At 44.0% G+C, this 18,178-nt stretch overlaps 1 protein-coding gene across 1 annotated transcript; it reads left to right on the top strand.

The window, feature by feature from the left end:
* Positions 1-940: 940 nt before the first annotated feature.
* Positions 941-12,171, top strand: THOC3 (THO complex subunit 3). Its single transcript, XM_005901944.2, has 6 exons — positions 941-1,285; positions 2,020-2,176; positions 3,500-3,704; positions 9,884-10,045; positions 10,168-10,268; positions 11,611-12,171. Exons 1-6 carry the CDS (start codon positions 1,019-1,021, stop codon positions 11,772-11,774), a joined length of 1,056 nt encoding a protein of 351 aa, XP_005902006.1. The 5' UTR covers positions 941-1,018; the 3' UTR covers positions 11,775-12,171.
* Positions 12,172-18,178: the final 6,007 nt, after the last annotated feature.

Here is an 18,178-nt window from a genome sequence, read left to right on the forward strand (position 1 = left end):
GATGAGATGGCTGGATGGCATCACTGACTCGATGGACGTGAGTCTGAGTGAACTCCGGGAGTTGGTGATGGACAGGGAGGCCTGGCGTGCTGCGATTCATGGTGTCGCAAAGAGTCGGACACGACTGAGCAACTGAACTGAACTGAATTGGGTATTTTATGTATTTTTTGCATATATAATAATGCGCATATAGAACAGCCTTCTAAACACAAGGAATTTGTCTGAAAATCATGTATTTTTGCATATATAATAATGCGCATATAGAACAGCCTTCTAAACACAAGGAATTTATCTGAAAATCGTCCAAACAGCCTTCGGCAGCTCTCACCCTTGCTTCAGCCTCCTCTCCCTTTCCCCTCCCCGCCGCCCCAAAGAAGTGAAAGCGAGAGTCGCTCAGTAGTATCCCATGGACTATACGGTCCACGGAATTCTCCAGGCCAGAATAGTGGAGTGGGTAGCCGGTTCCTCCTCCAGGAGATTTTCCCAACCCAGGAATCGAACCCAGGTCTCCCGCATTAGCAGGCGGATTCTTTACCAATTGAGCCACCAGGGAAAACTCAAACCTCTAGTCTATTTCCCCAGAGAAGTTCACCAGCTCCTCCTGCAGTAGGAAGTAGAGAGCCTTCGGCTCCAAGTGAGTGGGCTGAAAGGTGGGAGTAACCCAGAAAAAAAGGTGTTTTTAACTGACAGCGAACTGAGGTTTAGAAGAATTGCGTTATTTCTTCGATTAAACAGGTATACAAATATATCTACCAAACAATAGGTAAGGAGAAAATAAGGACCCTAAAAACCTCCTAATAGTTAATGGTGAAGGAAATTCCAAGCTGAACCGCGACCACTGGGAAAGGGAAAGGCGGGAGCGCGCTGCATGCTGGGACTTGTAGTCTCTTCCGGGAGTGGGCCACAGTGCGGGTGCGCGGAAGCGCGGGTGGTCTCTGCCGCGCATGCGTGCGGCGGCGGTGGCAGGGCTGATTGCCGCTGAGAAGAATATTACCGAGCCAGCGTCCGGGAATTCGGTATGGCGATTCCCCAGGCGTCCATGGGACCCTCATCGCTGGGCCAGAGCGGTCCCGGCTCGATGGCTCCCTGGTGCTCAGTGTCAAGCGGCCCGACGCGCTACGTGCTCGGGATGCAGGAGCTGTTCCGCGGCCACAGTAAGACGCGCGAGTTCCCGGCGCACAGCGCCAAGGTGCATTCCGTGGCCTGGAGCTGCGACGGACGTCGCCTGGCCTCGGGGTCCTTCGACAAGACGGCCAGCGTCTTCTTGCTGGAGAAGGACCGGTTGGTGAGCCGCTGGGACCCGGCCCAGGCTAGGAGAGAGGGGGTGTGGTAAGGCGAGGTTGAAGAATGGCGTGAGGAGAGTGGGGGTGAGGAGAAGGGTGGAGAAAGGAGGGGTGTGGAGGTGAGCGGCATGTATAATGCGCGAAAGAGAAGTGTGGGGGGTGAGGCGGGGGGAACGGACTGATGAGAGGTGAAGATGGGGTGGTGGAGAGGAGGTGGTTGGGGTGGGGGGACGGTGTATAGGGAGTGTAATAGTAAGGAGGCGTGAAGATGAGCGGGGTGGGTTGAAGGTGAGTGTGGAGAGTAAAGGCCGGTGGAGAGGATGGCGGGGAGACTCGTGTGGTGGTGAGGAGCGGCTGGGACAGTGGTGGTGGGCTCCTGTGATGATGAGGAGAGTCATTCTGAAAATGACAGGGCCCCCGTGGAATTGAGTAAGCGGGTTGGGACCCTTGGTGGAAGAGTAAGGGTAGAAAACCAGAAAGGAGGAAGGCCAGGGAGGGATAAAGAGTAAGGGCATTGGTGTGGACCCCGTCCTCAGAACTGTTCACACTGACTGGGGAGGAAGGGAGGGTAGGGTATTGGGAAGGGTTTAGGGGAAGTGACTTAGAAGGACTGGACTCCTTACTCATCCGAACTTTTGTGTTGGTAGCCAGATACCTCGTTTTGAATAAGCTTAAGAAGTTACATGGGTAGGCAGGTACATATGGGTGAAGTGGTATCTGGATTTTGTTCTTTCAGGTCAAAGAAAACAATTATAGGGGACATGGGGATAGCGTGGACCAGCTCTGTTGGCATCCAAGTAACCCTGATCTCTTTGTCACTGCGTCTGGAGACAAAACCATTCGCATCTGGGATGTGAGGACTACGAAATGCATTGCCACTGTGAACACTAAAGGTAACTGTTCAGAGGACAGTAGGAAGATGAGCTACTGATAGTCATTCATTTTAAATATCTTCTGTGTGCCTGGCCCTGTTGGTATGGGACATCCTGAGCTGAATAAGGACCTGAGAGTTTAGTGCAGGGAGAGACATATGTATTGAAAAAACTAACATAATATAACATGGTCATCTTGTAATGGATAGGTCTACAAGGTGGATACTGAGAATGGAAACACTTAAGTATGCCTGGAGAAGATAGGGAAGGCTTCACAGAATTTGAGCAAACCCTTAAGATAGCCATATAGATTTAGTGGTCATCTTGTAGTGCGTAGGCAGCTCTAGCAGGGAACAGCATGTACCAAGGAGTGGAGAATTTAGGAAACTGCTGATAGGCTAGAATGACTTTAGAATAAATGACTGACAGTTGGGGAGAAAATGACCTGGAAGTTGTGTAGTACATTTATAGACTGTTCTTCCCCAGATATTGCCTTATAAACCTTGAGGCCATTTATTAAGTTATGTTGGCTAAGATGTTATTGATTATAAGATGCATCAATATTTTGTTTCATTAGGAAAGAAAATAAAGTTTTATTAGATAATCATGATATACCAAAAATTTTGAAATACATCCTGGTGCATTCTAAGATACATTACAAGTAATAAAGTGTGAAAAAATATGCATCTTAGAATCAATAAAGTTGATGAAATTTGTGGGCTACTGGACTTTGTTGGCAAGACTTGTACCTGGAGGTGGAATGGTATGGTTTCCCCAACTAGACAACTGGTGATATGTACGTGATTTAAGTATTTAGATGAACATTAAAAACTGATTGTATATATATTTTAATGGCTACTAGAAAAAAAGAACTAGCTTATAGAATTTATTGCCAAAGTGAAGCTATTTAAAAAATTTGGAGGGGTCAGTTTTAATAAAAGTCTTAAAGGAAGAAGTATAGCTATTACATGGATAGTTCAAAAATTGTGAAAATGGCATGTGAATGACTGGAGTTTGGGAAGTGCAAGTATAAGAGAGAATTAGAGGCTCTGGTGTTAAGTATGCATTTAGATCTTGGCTCTGTTACTTCATAGCTTTGATATTTTGGCCCATCTCTCTTTCAGTTTTTCGTCTATAAAATGGGGAGGAAAAATGTCCCTTAGAGATGTGAGCACTAAAGGGGGAAATGTGTAGATGAGTGTGCTGGACTTCTGGTTGGTCCTACTGATGAGGACCTTAGTGAATGAACTCTGGGCAATAGCTCTAGTCTTTCTTTGATAACAAGATAAACTTCTGGAGGGTTGTAGGCTAACAGTATCTTGCTGATCATATCTGGGTTCCCAGGAGAGAACATTAATATCTGCTGGAGTCCTGACGGGCAGACCATCGCTGTAGGCAACAAGGATGATGTGGTGACGTTCATTGACGCCAAGACACACCGCTCCAAAGCGGAGGAGCAGTTCAAGTTTGAGGTCAATGAAATCTCCTGGAACAATGACAATAACATGTTCTTCCTGACAAATGGCAACGGTTGTATCAACATACTCAGGTGAGGGGGTTCTAAGTTTAGGGGACTGTCATGTCTTTGCACTGGGTGCTCTAGTGGATCCCGAGATGAATTAGATGTGAGTCTATCCTGAAGGAGCCAGAAGGACAAACAATTGACTATTGAACAACACGGATTTAAACTACCCAGGTCCCCTTACATGTGGATTTTTTCAGTAGTAAATACTACAGTACCATTTGATCTGAGATTGGTTGAATATGGGATGCAAAGCCACAGATACAGAGGAACCGTGGATACAGAGGACCAATTGTTAAGTTATACATGAATTTTTAATTGTGTTTGTTCAACCCCTGTCAGATCAACCCCGACTTTGTTCAAAGATCAACTGTAGTAATAAGGAATTCTAACTTCTCTTGAGCACCTTCTAGCTAGGTACCTTATATTTTACTGTGTCCAGAGAGAAATCCTAGGGAGCTGATGATGGTATGCTTCCCATTTCACAGATGAAGATCAGGGATCTCAGAGGGTAAGTGACTAGTTAGCTAGTGAGTACTTGAACTGGATGTACCTTGAAGTATACCTAATTCGTACTTTCAAAGTCTCAGTTTAAATATCACTTTCCCTCCGGGGAGGCCCTCTTCATCCCCAAGGTTAGAAGCTTATATTATGTACTTCTGTTGGAAGCATTTCTCATTCTACATTATAAATGCATATTTATTTCTTTGTGTCTTCTAGTTACTAAATTCTGTGAATTAGGAGCTGTATTTAACTTGTTTACTGTTGAATCCCTAGTGCTTAGCCCAGTACCTGCTACACACAGTCAGGATCTTAGTAAATATTCTCTAAATGAATGAAATTGTGGAATTGAAGTTGAGATCTATCTGATTCTGTTCTTTCTACTGTCTTGGGTGGACACTGCAAGGCAGAGTGTGGTAGGCTCTGTGTTAGAGAGATTGGGAGTTTGCTGTAGAATCCCAAGGATTGACTGTGGGACTTGGGAGTTGAAGGAGGCAGTTTCTGAGCTTGACCTTGAAAGATTAATAGAATTTTAAGAATCAGCAAAAGGGAACTGCTCAATGGACAAAACAAGTATGACTGAACATGACTTATTTGGAAAGTAGTCAGTAGATCAGAATTGCTGGGAGTGGTGGTAGATAAAAGTATCTGAAGAGAGGTCCTGAAATAGGGAGATAAAGTTGAAGTGTAATTTGGTACCAGATTATTTGGCTCTGGAATGCTATGCTTAGTAACTTGAATTTTACTCTGTAGGCAGTGTTTTTTTTTAAGCTTTTGTATTAGAAAAGAAAATAGATGTAGAAAACCACAAAATGCAAGTATGTAGCTTAATGAACTATTGTATGCATAACACCTGTGTAATCCCACCAAGTCAAGAAATATTACTTTGCTTGCCATCTCAGAAGTGTTTCCATGGGCTTTGTCCTAATCAAAACTCCCTCCTCGAAAAGCACTGTCTTGATTTTTATCTTATTTCTTTATAGTTTTGCTACCAAATGTGAATTTCTGGATACTCTAATTCTGCCCATTTAAAAAAGTGTGATATGCCTTTTAAGTCAGTTAAACTGTGGAGGAGTCTCCTTCCTTCCTTTTGTTTTACTTAGAACTTAACTGTTAAAAAACAGGCTGTTAACCTGGGGAGCTTGTCCCAGTCTGGATTTTGCTGATTCTGACTGCTTGCTTATTTAAGAGTCACTTTGTCTTATCAGTTTGGTTACCCAGTTTAGAGAAGGCATGATATATGCTTGATAATTTCCCTTTGTCATTAGGTACTGAATTAGTTCTCTATCGATTCCAAAGATGATCTGCTTTTTTTTTTTTTTAAAGGATTGTTATGGACCTGTGTATTTAAGCATAGTAGATGTGTTTCAATCTGTCATAATCATTATCCTTATTGAAGCTGAATTTATCTTTGGCACACAGAATTCTCTTCAATTTGGTTCCTGATTCATATTTTTTTAACATAATTCTCATAGTCTTCAGTTTCTTGCTCTCTGGTATAACAAGATATGCCAAGTTCATCCTGTGTATTTCCTGCCTCAAATCTTTAATTAGTATATTCCCAGAGAATCCCTGGATTCTTTCACTAGAAAATAATATTAGAACTCAGGACGTCCATATTGTTGAGTTGATGATTTCTAGACCTTTCTAGTAGACAGAGCTAGGAAGTATATATATATACTTAAAGACAAAATAATTTGTAAATTCATACATATAACTTCTAGTTAAAATCGCTTTGCTTCCAAGCTAAGAATTCTGATTCTCAGAGATGCAGGGGATTATAGAATTTGAGTTTCCCATGGTTACCTACGGGGCTTCCTGGTGGCTCAGAGGTTAAAGCGTCTGCTTGCAATGTGGGAGACCTGGGTTCAATCCCTGGGTCGGGACGATCCCCTGGAGAAGGAAATGGCAACCTGCTCCAGTATTCTTGCCTGGAGAATCCCATGGACAGAGGATCCTGGCAGGCTACAGTCCATGGGGCCCCTGTTACACACACAGATATTTAACAATAGTACTACCACCACCAGTGTGATTACTTAAAATTGTAAATTTTGCTTTTAGAATATGTCTTCCTCCATTAAAAAAAAGTTAATACTACTACATGTTGTCAGATTACAGTTATTACATTACTTTGAACATATATAATTTCTACAAGAAACTATATGTATTTAATGTTCATCACCAACCTTGGGCTGATAAGTCTTCAGTCACTGATTGTCACAGCTTACTCTCCTATATTGATTCCTCAAAAAGTGTTCAAGGGGAGCAATGTTCCCTGAGTTCATACTTATCTTAACTTATAAAACTTAAGAGATACTTATGTTGTGCTGCTTCTTTGAACACTTTATAATTGATAGCTTTGCTAGATATAAAAACTTTGATTCATATTTTCTTACTTGTTTATCTTTTTACTCCATTTTCTTTTGACATAAAGTGTTACTGTCAGAAGTCTGCCAATAATCTAATTTTTTGAAAGTCCATTATTTTCAGCTCCTTATTGCAAAATTCAAACTTAAATTGAAGAAAGTAGGGAAAACCACTAGGCCATTCAGGTATGACCTAAATCAAATCCCTTATGATTATACAGTGGAAGTGACAAATAGATTCAAGGGATTAGATGCAACAGAGTGCCTGAAAATCCATGGACAGAGGTTCATAACATTGTACAGGAGGCAGTGACCAAAACCATCTCAAAGAAAAAGAAATGCAAGACAGCAAAATGGTTGTCCGAGGAGGACTTCCAAATAGCTGAGAAAAGAAGAGAAATGAAAGGCAAAGGAGAAAGGGAAAGATACCCAACTGAGTGCAAGGAGAGATTAGAAAGCCTTCTTAAGTGAACATGCAAACAAAAAGAGGAAAATAATAGAATGGGAAAGACTAGAGACTCTTCAAGAACATTGGAAATACGAAAGAAACAATTTCGTGAAAAGATGGGCACAATAAAGGACAGAAATGGCAAGGACTAAACAGAAGCAGAAGAGATTAAGAAGTGGCAAGAATACACAGAACTGCACAAAAAAGACCTTAATGACCTGGATAACTATGATGATGTGGTCACTCACCTAGAGTAAGACATCCTAGAGCGTGAAGTCAGGTAGGACTTAGGAAGCATTACAATGAACAAAGCTAGTGTAGGTGATGGAATTCCAGCTGAACTATTTCAAATCCTAAAAGATGATGCTGTTAAAGTACTGCACTCAATATATCAGCAAATTTGGAAAACTCAGCAGTGGCTGCTGCTGCTGCTGCTGTGTCGCTCCAGTCATGTCTGACTCTGTGCGACCCCATAGACTGCAGCCCACCAGGCTCTGCCATCCCTGGGATTCTCCAGGCAAGAACACTGGAGTGGGTTGCCATTTCCTTCTCCAGTGCATGAAAGTGAAAAGTGAAAATGAAGTCGCTCAGTCGTGTGTGAACCTTAGCGACCCCATGGACTGCAGCCTTCCAGGCTCCTCCGTCCATGGGAGTTTCCAGGCAAGAGTACTGGAGTGGGTTGCCATACAGGACTGGAAAAGGTCAGTTTTCATTTCAGTCCCAAAGAAGGGCAATACCAAAGAATGTTTAAAACTACCACACAGTTGCATTCATTTCACATGCCAGCAAGGTCATGCTCAAAATCCTTCAAGCTAGGCTTCAACAGTATGTGAACCGAGAACTTTCTGATATATGAGCTGAATATAGGAAAAGCAGAAGAACCAGAGATAAAATTGCCATCATCTGTTGAATTATAGGAAAAGCAAGAGAATTCCAGAAAAACATCTACTTCTGCTTCATTGACTGTGCCAAAGCTTTTGACTGTGTGGATCACAACAAACTGGAAAATTCTTAAAGAGATGGGAATACCAGAACACCTTACCTGCCTCCGTGTAGTCAAAGCTATGGTTTTTCCAGTAGTCAAGTATGGATGTGAGAGGTGGACTATAAAGAAAGCTGAGTGCCAAAGAGTTGATGCTTTTGAACTGTGATGTTGGAGAAGACTCTTGAGAGTCCCTTGGACTGCAAGGAGACCGAACCAGTCAATCCTAAAGAAAATCAGTCCTGAATATTCATTGGAAGGACTGATGCTGAAGCTGAAACTCCAATACTTTGGCTGCCTCATGCAAAGAATGGACTCATTGGAAAAGACCCTGATGCTGGGAAAGATTGAAGGCAGGAGGGGAAGGGGATGACAGAGGATGAGATGGTTGCTTGGCATCACTGACTCAATGGACATGAGTTTGAGCAAGCTCCGGGACTTGGTGATAGACAGGCCTGTGTGCTGCAGTCCCTGGGGTCGCAAAGAGTTGGACACGACTGAGTGACTGAACTGAACTTACCTGACTCCTGAGAACCTGTATGCAGGTCAAGAAGCAACAGTTAGAACCGGACATGGAACAAAGGAGTGGCTCAAAATTGGAAAAGGAGTATATCAGGGCTATATATTGTCACCCTGCTTGTTTATTTTATATGCTTAGTACATCATGTGAAATGCTGTGCTGGATGAATCACAAGCTGGAATCAAGATTGCTGGGAGATGTATAATATCATATATGAAACGAGTCACCAGTCCAGGTTCGATGCACGATACTGGATGCTTGGGGCTGGTGCACTGGGACGACCCAGAGGGATGGTATGGGGAGGGAGGAGGGAGGAGGGTTCAGGATGGGGAACACATGTATACCTGTGGCAGATTCATTTTGATATATGGCAAAACCAATACAATATTGTAAAGTTAAAAAAAAAAGATTGCTGGGAGAAATATCAACAGCCTTAGGTTTGCAGATGATACCATCCTAATGGCAGAGAGTGAAGAGGAACCAAAGAGCCTCTTGATGAAGGTAAAAGAGGAGAAAAAAAGCTGGCTTAAAACTCAGCATTCAAAAATCTAAGATTATGGTATCCTTCCCATCACTTCATGGCAAATAGATGGAGAAAAATGGAAACAGTGACAGATTTTCTTTTCTCGGACTCTCAAATCACTGTGGATGGTGACCACAGCGATGAAATTAGAAGACGCTTGCTCCTTGGAAGAAAAGCTATGACAAACCAAGACAGCATGTTAAAAAGCAGAGATATCACTTTACCAAAAAGGTCCATATAGTCAAAGCTATGGTTTTTCCAGCAGTCATGTATGGATGGGTGAGTTGGACCATAAAGAAGGCTGAGGGCTGAAGAATTGATTCTTTTGAACTGTGGTGCTGGAGGAGACTCTTGGACAGCAAAGAGGTCAAACTAGTCAAAAGGAAATCAACCCTGAATATTTGGAAGGACTGATGCTGAAGCTGAAGCTCCAATACTTTGGCCACCTGATGGAAAATGCCCTGATGCTGGGAAAGATTGAGGGCAGGAGGAGAAGGAGACAACAGAGGATAAGATGGTTGGATGGCATCACCAACTCAGTGGACATGAGTTTAAGCAAATTCCAGGAGATAGTGAAGGACAGGGAAGCCTGGTGTGCTGCAGTCCATGGGGTCGCAAAGAGTTGGACACTGCTTTGCTACTGAACAACAACAAAATGTCTTTGTGTTAGTCTGGGTTCATATTCTTAAGTATATAGTGTGTTGTTTCAGTATATTTTTGAAATCTTTTTATTTCAGGAAAGCCTTGATTTACAGTCTTTGATACTTATTCTGTTGTCTTTGGTTTTCTTCTTCAGCGTCTCCTATTTCTATCTTAGTACCAGGGTCATTTCCCTCAGTTTGATTGATGTCTGTTTTGTTTTTCAGCTACCCAGAGCTGAAGCCTGTGCAGTCCATCAACGCCCATCCTTCCAACTGTATCTGTATCAAGTTTGACCCCATGGGGAAGTACTTTGCAACAGGAAGTGCAGATGCTTTGGTCAGCCTTTGGGATGTAGATGAGTTAGTGTGTGTTCGATGCTTTTCCAGGTAAGCAACTCTGCCAGCACTTTGCTTGTTGGATAAGTTAGTTTTATTTCATTTTGAGTGAAGTTGAGCCCTCCTCTTTGGATTATTCTAATGTCTCCTCTGTCTGGTCTTCTCTGCTATAGGCTGGATTGGCCTGTGAGGACCCTCAGTTTTAGCCATGATGGGAAAATGCTGGCATCAGCATCAGAAGATCACTTCATTGACATTGCTGAAGTAGAGACAGGTAACCAAACCCTCACTATCTTAACGAGACTCCTCTGTCATTCATCCTTGGCCATGAGAACTCCTATCACGTGTTTTCATCTTTGTTCCTTACTACTTTGCTAGTATTAGCAAAAATGCATTTGCCTCCTTAAGGCAAGTGTGTTTATTATGACTGTTATCAGGTAATGAGGGAGCAAAGATTTAGGAAAGAGGGGCAGGTCTGAAAGAAAGTGATTAAAGAAAACAGTTTGCTTTTTATTTACTTTTAATTTTTCCATTATAATAATTTTTTTCCAAAATTTTTAAAATACAGAAAGGAAGAATGGATGGATGGATGGATGAGTGATCTCACCATTTAAATACAGCCTCTTTTAGCAATATGGTATATTTCTTTTTGTCTTTTGCCTGTATGTTGATTTATATATTTTACAATTTAAGAAATTATCAAAGCACATGTGATTTGTTTTAAAAAGCAACAAGACAGAACTTGAAAATAGAAAAATGAGAGGCAAGTATTCATTCTATAAAAGTATTTCTTCAGGTTTATTTTTAATGTAACTTTATTATTTTTGGAAATACATGATACTTTAGTAAAAGATTTCAAACTATATAGAAAACTTCAAAGAAAGTATGTGTGTGTATGTAGAAACAATATATATATAAACAGCTTTATCAAAAAATTCACATACCATCTAATTGACCAATTTAAAGTGTATAATTCTGTGTATCCTGCATTTTTAAATCAACACCACACTATGAACACTTTACTACATTAATCCAGGTTAAAAAAAAAGTGGCTTTGAAAAAACCATGTTTAATTTCAACAAGCAGGCAGGATAAAAATTTTGAAAAAAGAATTTTATTTGCAAGGCAAGTGTGATTGAGTAGAAAGATCTGTGGCTTCGGACAGACTGACTTTCTGTGCTGACTCTGTTCTTTTTCTGCCTTTTTTTTTCCCCTGCTGCTTCTTTGAGGTGTGACTTAACTGTTCAGTTACCCATTTCTTTATAAAATGGGGTTTAAAACCATTACTTGCGTTGATGGATAGCGTTGTCATACTTTATGAGGATAAGTATAATGCATCTGATTCATAAGAAGTGCTCAACAAAGAGCTGACATTGCAGTTTTTTTAGGAAGTGTAGGCTAGGGCTCAGAGCATGGGCTGTTAGGTTCAGATCCTGCTCTGCCACCCGACTGCCTTGTGACCCCTCTGTACCTCAGTGTTCTCTGTAAAACGGGGTAGAATTGTTCGTATCCTATAGGACTATTATGCAGATTAAATGAGTTAACATAGGTAAGTACTTAATGAGTGTGGTCTACTGTTAACATACTGATTGGTATCCCTATATTGATTTTTATAGGAGACAAGCTGTGGGAGGTTCAATGTGAGTCCCCGACCTTCACCGTGGCTTGGCACCCCAAAAGGCCTCTGCTGGCGTTTGCCTGTGATGACAAAGATGGCAAATATGACAGCAGTCGGGAAGCTGGAACTGTGAAGCTGTTTGGGCTTCCCAATGATTCCTGATAGGAGGACCCAGCATATGGCAGCGGCTTCAGTTGTATAGTTAGTTTGGTCTGTTCTCTTGGGGTTGGTGGGCGCCTAAAGTATTTATGAACTGGTATAAATTGTATCAGTGTTTTGTTAGGCTGCCCATTCCGGTTTCTTTTGTGTTTGATTTGGCTCTTGTTCCCTGTCCCTTGCAGTGCCGACACCAGCATACCTTGTCCTCTGGGGACTTCCTGTCTTCCTGCTGTTGGGCGTGTGGTGGGATTTGTTGGGCTTGGTTCTGCTTGGACAGTACGTAGTTTGGAGGGGTAGGTGAGGAAGGGTGAGATGGAGTTGGAGATTTTTTATAATAAAAAAAGTACATATTAATAATTTTGAGAATTGAACATTTAATAAAACTGACTTTTTAATTATGGGACTTCTAGGACTTTAAAAATTATGGTAATATTATCCTTATTATTTTCTTATGTCATTATAGGGAGGTGTTGTAGTACTGTATTTAAAAAAAGTTTCAGATAGGATTTAAAGGTTGTAATCCTGTCATTTAATGTCATAAGCAAGAACTCGATGGTTTGTGGCGTGAAATGCATGGACAGTGGCACTCTGATAACATGTTGAGTCATTGCTTGTTTATGTCTATGTGTACCTGGCCTCATTCTGCAAGATTTGTAGGCCACAGATTTATGATAAACATTGAGGAAAAATAGTAAAATATATAATTTTTATATATTAAAAATATAAGAAATAAAAAATTATGATATGACCTATAAATTAGAATAGGAAGTCAAGACTGTGGGGAATTAAAATAGAAACCTGCAGAGAATAAGAACCTAATTGAATGATTGAACTAAAATTTGGCTCTGTACTCCCCGGTGGCAAAGTGAAGAAGGGGCTAAGTCAGCTAATTCTTATTAAAATAAGCACATGCCAGCTCCCTCAGGGAAGGCACAGCTTTTAATAGCTCTTACCACCAGAAGAAATGGCTCATGTAGGGGGTTGTTATCTGTGAGCAGCATCTTGATTTCATTGTGTTTTAATGGATTTCAGCTTTAAAAAGAAAAACCAAATCAAATATACCTCAGAAAGTGATGTTTGTGGAAAAATTTGGAAAAAGCCGGTAAGCAAAAAGAAAACTTATTTGTAACACCAAGAGATAACCATTTTTCTGCTAATAAGCATTTTTATATATACCCTTGTAGGAGTTTTCTTGTACTCATGTTTTTTGTATAAAAACATGTTTATAAAAATCTTGAGGGGTAGACAAATCAAGTATGACCAGATAAAGGCATACAAGGTGCTCAGCACCGTGTTTGGCAGTATATAAATCACCAAGTCTTAATAGGCATTGTTAATTATTGGACATACCCTGTGTGTCTGGTATTGTGATGATCACTTCACTCAATTTTTGCAACAACCTTCAGAGGTTGGGTGTTATCACCATTTTACTACCTCAGGGAGTTCAACTCAGTATTACTTATTAAGTGACAGTATTCAGATCTAGGTTTGCTTAAAGGCCCATATACCTTCTGTTGCAATGGCTATTCTGGTTCCATTTGCACTTCCCATTTGACAGACGAATAGACCTTGGCTCTGAGCTGTTAAGTCTTGGTGCAGGTTAGCAGGTGATCAATTGAGCTCCATCTGCAGGCTCCATAATATTTCCTGCAGCCTGGAACAAGCTCTTCCTCTACTTTCCCTGGAGAATGGTTTCTTTAGTTGCAAACCAACCAGCCACCTCATTGTGTAAGAAGTTCAGATTTGCTGTGTTGATGACCCATTGCTAAATTGACTAGAATTACAAGTCAGATTGAGATTATGGTGTCTCTTGCTGAGATCTTGGGTTTTCTGTGGCATGAGAGCCGGCGAAGGATGGAACTTACCAAGTGTTAAGCTTGTGTGAGGTGTACATGTGTGCCTTGAGGATTGTTCCCTCCACCCTAATATGTGGAGGGGCAGGGTTGTGCAAGGAGCTGTGTGTAGGGGAGCGATGGGAGCGGGAAGGTTCCTGGCAGAGTGTTGGGAGGCTAGAGCAGGGTTAGTTCCAAGGAGCAGGCAGGCAGGAGCAGGCTGTGCTCTCCAGTCAGGAGACTGAGATGTGGAGGACCAGAGGGTGGGTCAGAAGAGGCCAACTCTGGGAGTTCCCAGAGGGGTGTGGGGGTGGGGGTGATATATGTAGCTGGTTGGGGTGTGATGTGTGGGTGAGCTCAGTGTGTGTGTGTAGCTGGTTGGGGTGTGGTGTGTGTGTGTGTAGCTGGTTGGGGTGTGGTGTGTGTGTGTGTAGCTGGTTGGGGTGTGGTGTGTGTGTGTGTAGCTGGTTGGGGTGTGGTGTGTGTGTGTGTAGCTGGTTGGGGTGTGGTGTGTGTGTGTATCTGGTTGGGATGTGATATGTGGCTGAACTCGGGGTGTGTGTGTGTGTGTGTGTGCGCGCGTGTATGTAGCTGGTTGGTGTGTGATGTGTGGGTGAACTCAGTTGAGAAAGACCAGGAATGACTTCCTAGCTGTTCCCCTTACACACTTAAGCTCTTCATTGTCAGAGGTGTGTTTTCTACTCTCAGAGAGTTCTAGTCACAAAAGGGACCATGAGATGTCAGCCTTCATTGGAAGGAGAAAAGCACACAGATGGAATTAAGAGGTAAACCTGTCTTTGAAGGCGTGGAGGTGCAGCGCACTCTCAGAAGTCCCACGTGTTGGTAACAGAGCCCCTCCTTTCCTCCCCCGACTGCTGCTCTGCAAATCAGGCGACTTCACACTTGAGCAGAACGAGGTCTGAATCCCGGCCCCAGCAGGGACTGATTTGAACCACGGCCCTCATCCCTGAAGTGGGGACCATCAATCCCTTCTCCTTGGGGTGTTAGGAGAGTGAGAGGAGGTGAAGGGTTTGTGAAGCGCCTAGCACAGCACCGGGCCCACAGAGGTGCTTCATACAGCCCTGCCCTGTGAGGAGGAGCAGCTCCTAACGAGAACACGGGCCACCTGGCTGCCGGAGAGAGGCCATCAGTCTGTCGGCTTTCTCGGCTCTAAATGCCGGCGCTGCACAAGCCAGTTCATCCTTCCAGGAGTAGGTGCTGGGCAGGGAGGAGGCTTATCCATCACACCCTGGGCCTGGTGGGAGGTCCAGAGGAGAAATGTTAGATCTGCTTCCTGCGGCATCCGTTGGGGCTCATGATGGATGTGTGTGCCTGTGAACAAGTGGAGCAGAAGTGACGACTGTGTGTGTGACAGTGAAGGAAGAGCAGGGGAGGGTAAAGCTCTGTTAGCTGAGGTTTCTGGGAAGGGATTGGATGGGAGGAGGTGGACACAGTGTGAGTCTTTACTATGGGGGTGTGAATATTGGGCAGAGGATGTGGGAGATGGGGTGCTGTGGGCTGGAGGTGCTGGCAGGGTCCTGGGATATAGGGTGGGTTGGTGGGATGTGAGATGAGCTTGGGCTTCCCTGGCAGCTCAGTTGGTAAAGAATCCACCTGCAGTGCAGGAGACCCTGCTTCGATTCCTGGATTGGGAAGATCCACTGGAGAAGGGATAAGCTCCCACTCCAGTATTCTTGGGCTTCACTGGTGGCTCAGCTGATAAAGAATCTGCCTGCAATGTGGGAGACCTGGGTTCAGTCCCTGGGTTGGGAAGATCCCCTGGAGAAGGGAAAGGCTACCCACTCCAGTATTCTGGCATGGAGAATTCCGTGGGCTCTATAGTCCATGGGGTCCCAAAGAGTCAGACACGACTGAGCGACTTTCCCTTTCCCTTTAGGGAGGAGAGAGGGAGGGTGAATAACTTCAGTTTGGACTGGTTGGTAGTGTGGCCTGGTGAGTAGGGCAGAGTCTGATGGGTGTTGGGGGAAGTTCTTGTTCTGTTACGGCTAACTGGGAGACTGATGAAATTGCTTCACCTCCGTAGCTGCAGTTTGCTTACATTTGTATATCTGTAATGGCTGTACAGCTTCTAAGAGTTAAATGAACTGGCCTGTGTCAAATGCCTGGCACACTGTAGGTGTTTAGTAAGTAGCTACTGTTGTTACGTAGGTATTAATACCACATCTGTATAAACCCTTGTACCATACAGAGCTTTCTTGCCTCCTAAGCTCATCACATTTTGTACAAAAAAGGGTGGGGGTTGGATGGGCAGGGATTTGGAAAAATGAATATTTAACGCACCTTAAAATACCCACTTTTGAACTAAGGCCCTTTGTTAACATTTAGGGACACTAAACTGAGACGTGCTCAGCCAGTGACTGCAAATTTACTAGCAGTGCACATGTTTGAAATTGTTGCTGACATGGAACCACAAGCTGTTGAACTTCACAAGGCATTCAGTATCTGATGTCTCATCCCTTAAGAGCAGCAGGCAGAGTGTGAAAGCATGCTCACCCGACTGGCAGTGTCACAGCACAGAGTCACCGGCTGGAGCTCACCTTGGCTAGAGTGGCAGAAACATCCCTGGGGTCCCTGTGCATTTGCTGGGAACAAGTTGCTAAACTTTGTTTCCCGTTCCCTTCTTGAGGAAGTTACTGGGATATAGGACAGGCAGTGGTGTGGGTACAGCACAGGATCTGTCAGAACATCTCCTGGAGGACCAAAGGAGATCTGGCGGGGCACAGGCCCATTTGTCCCTGGTCATCACTGTACCCAGAATGGGGATTAACGTCAACTTGGCGGAAAGGTTCTCTCTGAAGTGAGATCTCACCATGGAGTTCCGGTGGATGGTGACCAGGCCTGTGAAGATTTATTGGACATTTCTGATGCATTGCCTCTCTGCAGTGGCAGCTGAGGTGCTGTGATCAACACGGAGCAGAGGAAGGCCCCCTTGTTCTTTGTGTAGAAAGAAATCTTCATCGGTTGACCAAACGTCAGAGCTTCCTCTGAGTGCTGAGCCTGGTACAAGACAGAAGGGACTATCAGACAGCTGTACCTTGGACCTATGTTTCAGATGAAAACCGAGGTGCAGGGAGGGGAGGGAGCTCACCCAGGGTCCCGGGTCGGCACGCTAGTTTGAAGTCTCTGCTTTCTGCTGCTATGCCCTGCGTGTGTGCCCACGGTCCCAGGGGTTGAGGGTCAGCCCAGGCTAGGTGTGCCTGCACAGCCACTCTGACGTGATGGCGTGGGGGCCTTCGAGGACTCGCCATCCACACTGGGGTCCGTCTGGAACTTTGTGCAAAGTTGTCATGATGCTGAGACCAGAGAAGAGAAGGTTTGGCTTAATGAGCTGAAATGACACACGAAGGGCAAAAAACCCATTCACTGAGTCAGCCAATCCTGTTCCAGGCCTGGCCTGGGTGCTGCTGAGGGTACAGCCTATTAAAACACATTCCTAGCTCCCATCCTCGGAGTTTTTAGTTCCCTTACAAAGGATCAGGGTCCTAGGGTTTCTAGGATATTCCTGAGGGATGCTACTGCTGATGCTTTTCAAGCTGGCAGGTCTGTGTATGTGGGGCCTGACCCAGGGTGCTGCTGGGTGTAAACTTTAGATCTTCCACATGTGACTGGCCACGTGGCCTGGGCCAAGTTCTCTAACCTGTGTGAGCCTGTTTCCTTATCTGTAAATGTGATCCTACCCGATTTCAAGGTGGCTTTAAGAATGCAGTCAGACATTGTGTGTAAGCACTTAGCACAGTGCCTGTGGTCAGCGTTCAGTAGGTTGTTTTTATTGTTTTTATTAATACCAATGAGGCTGCTGTAGAAGCACAAGGGAGAGCTGAAGGAGGGGCTGGGCCAGGCCATTGGTTGAGGGGTGGAGAGGAGGGAATCTAGGCTCTTTGAGAGGCTCCAAGCCCTGTGAGTTATGAGTTGTTTAATTGCTAAGTCAGGACTGACTCTTGCAACCCCATGGACTGTAATCAACCAGGCTTCTCTGTCTGTGGTATTTCTCAGGTGAGAATACTGAAGTGGGTTGCCATTTCCTTCTCCAGGGGATATTCTCGACCCAGAGATCGAACCGAAGTCTCCTGCATTGCAGGTGAATTCTTGACCATCTCCACGGGATTTTCTTGACCCAGAGATCTAACCAAGGTCTCCTGCATTGCATGTGGCGATTGAACTGGGAATCCCTGAGCTAGATAGAACTTGGCTCCAAGTTAAAACCTGCCTGCTAGTCCCTGTCTGGCCACTAGAGGGCAGTAGAGCCAAGGCTGCGAAAGGAAGGCAGCGAGCCAGGAAGGCTGGCGTGGATCTGTGCATTCTGCCTTTATTCCTATCCTGAAGCCTAATTGTGTATTTGCATTGCACTGTCTCCTCTCTCCTTGCTCTGTGTACTTGCTGACGTTTTTGAAAAACACTTCGCATTGCAGGGCACCTCTCATTGCCTGCTCATCTTGTGGCCCAGGATTAGCTATGGCTGAAGCATCCCCCTTTCTGGCAGCTGTGTTTATTTCTCAAGGGCGAAGGCAGAGCAGAACATGGGGGCCTGCGCCCTGCAGCTCAGCAGAGCCTAGT

Source organism: Bos mutus, chromosome 10 (assembly GCF_027580195.1).
Source record: "Bos mutus isolate GX-2022 chromosome 10, NWIPB_WYAK_1.1, whole genome shotgun sequence".
Classification (NCBI taxonomy): Eukaryota; Metazoa; Chordata; class Mammalia; order Artiodactyla; family Bovidae; genus Bos; species Bos mutus.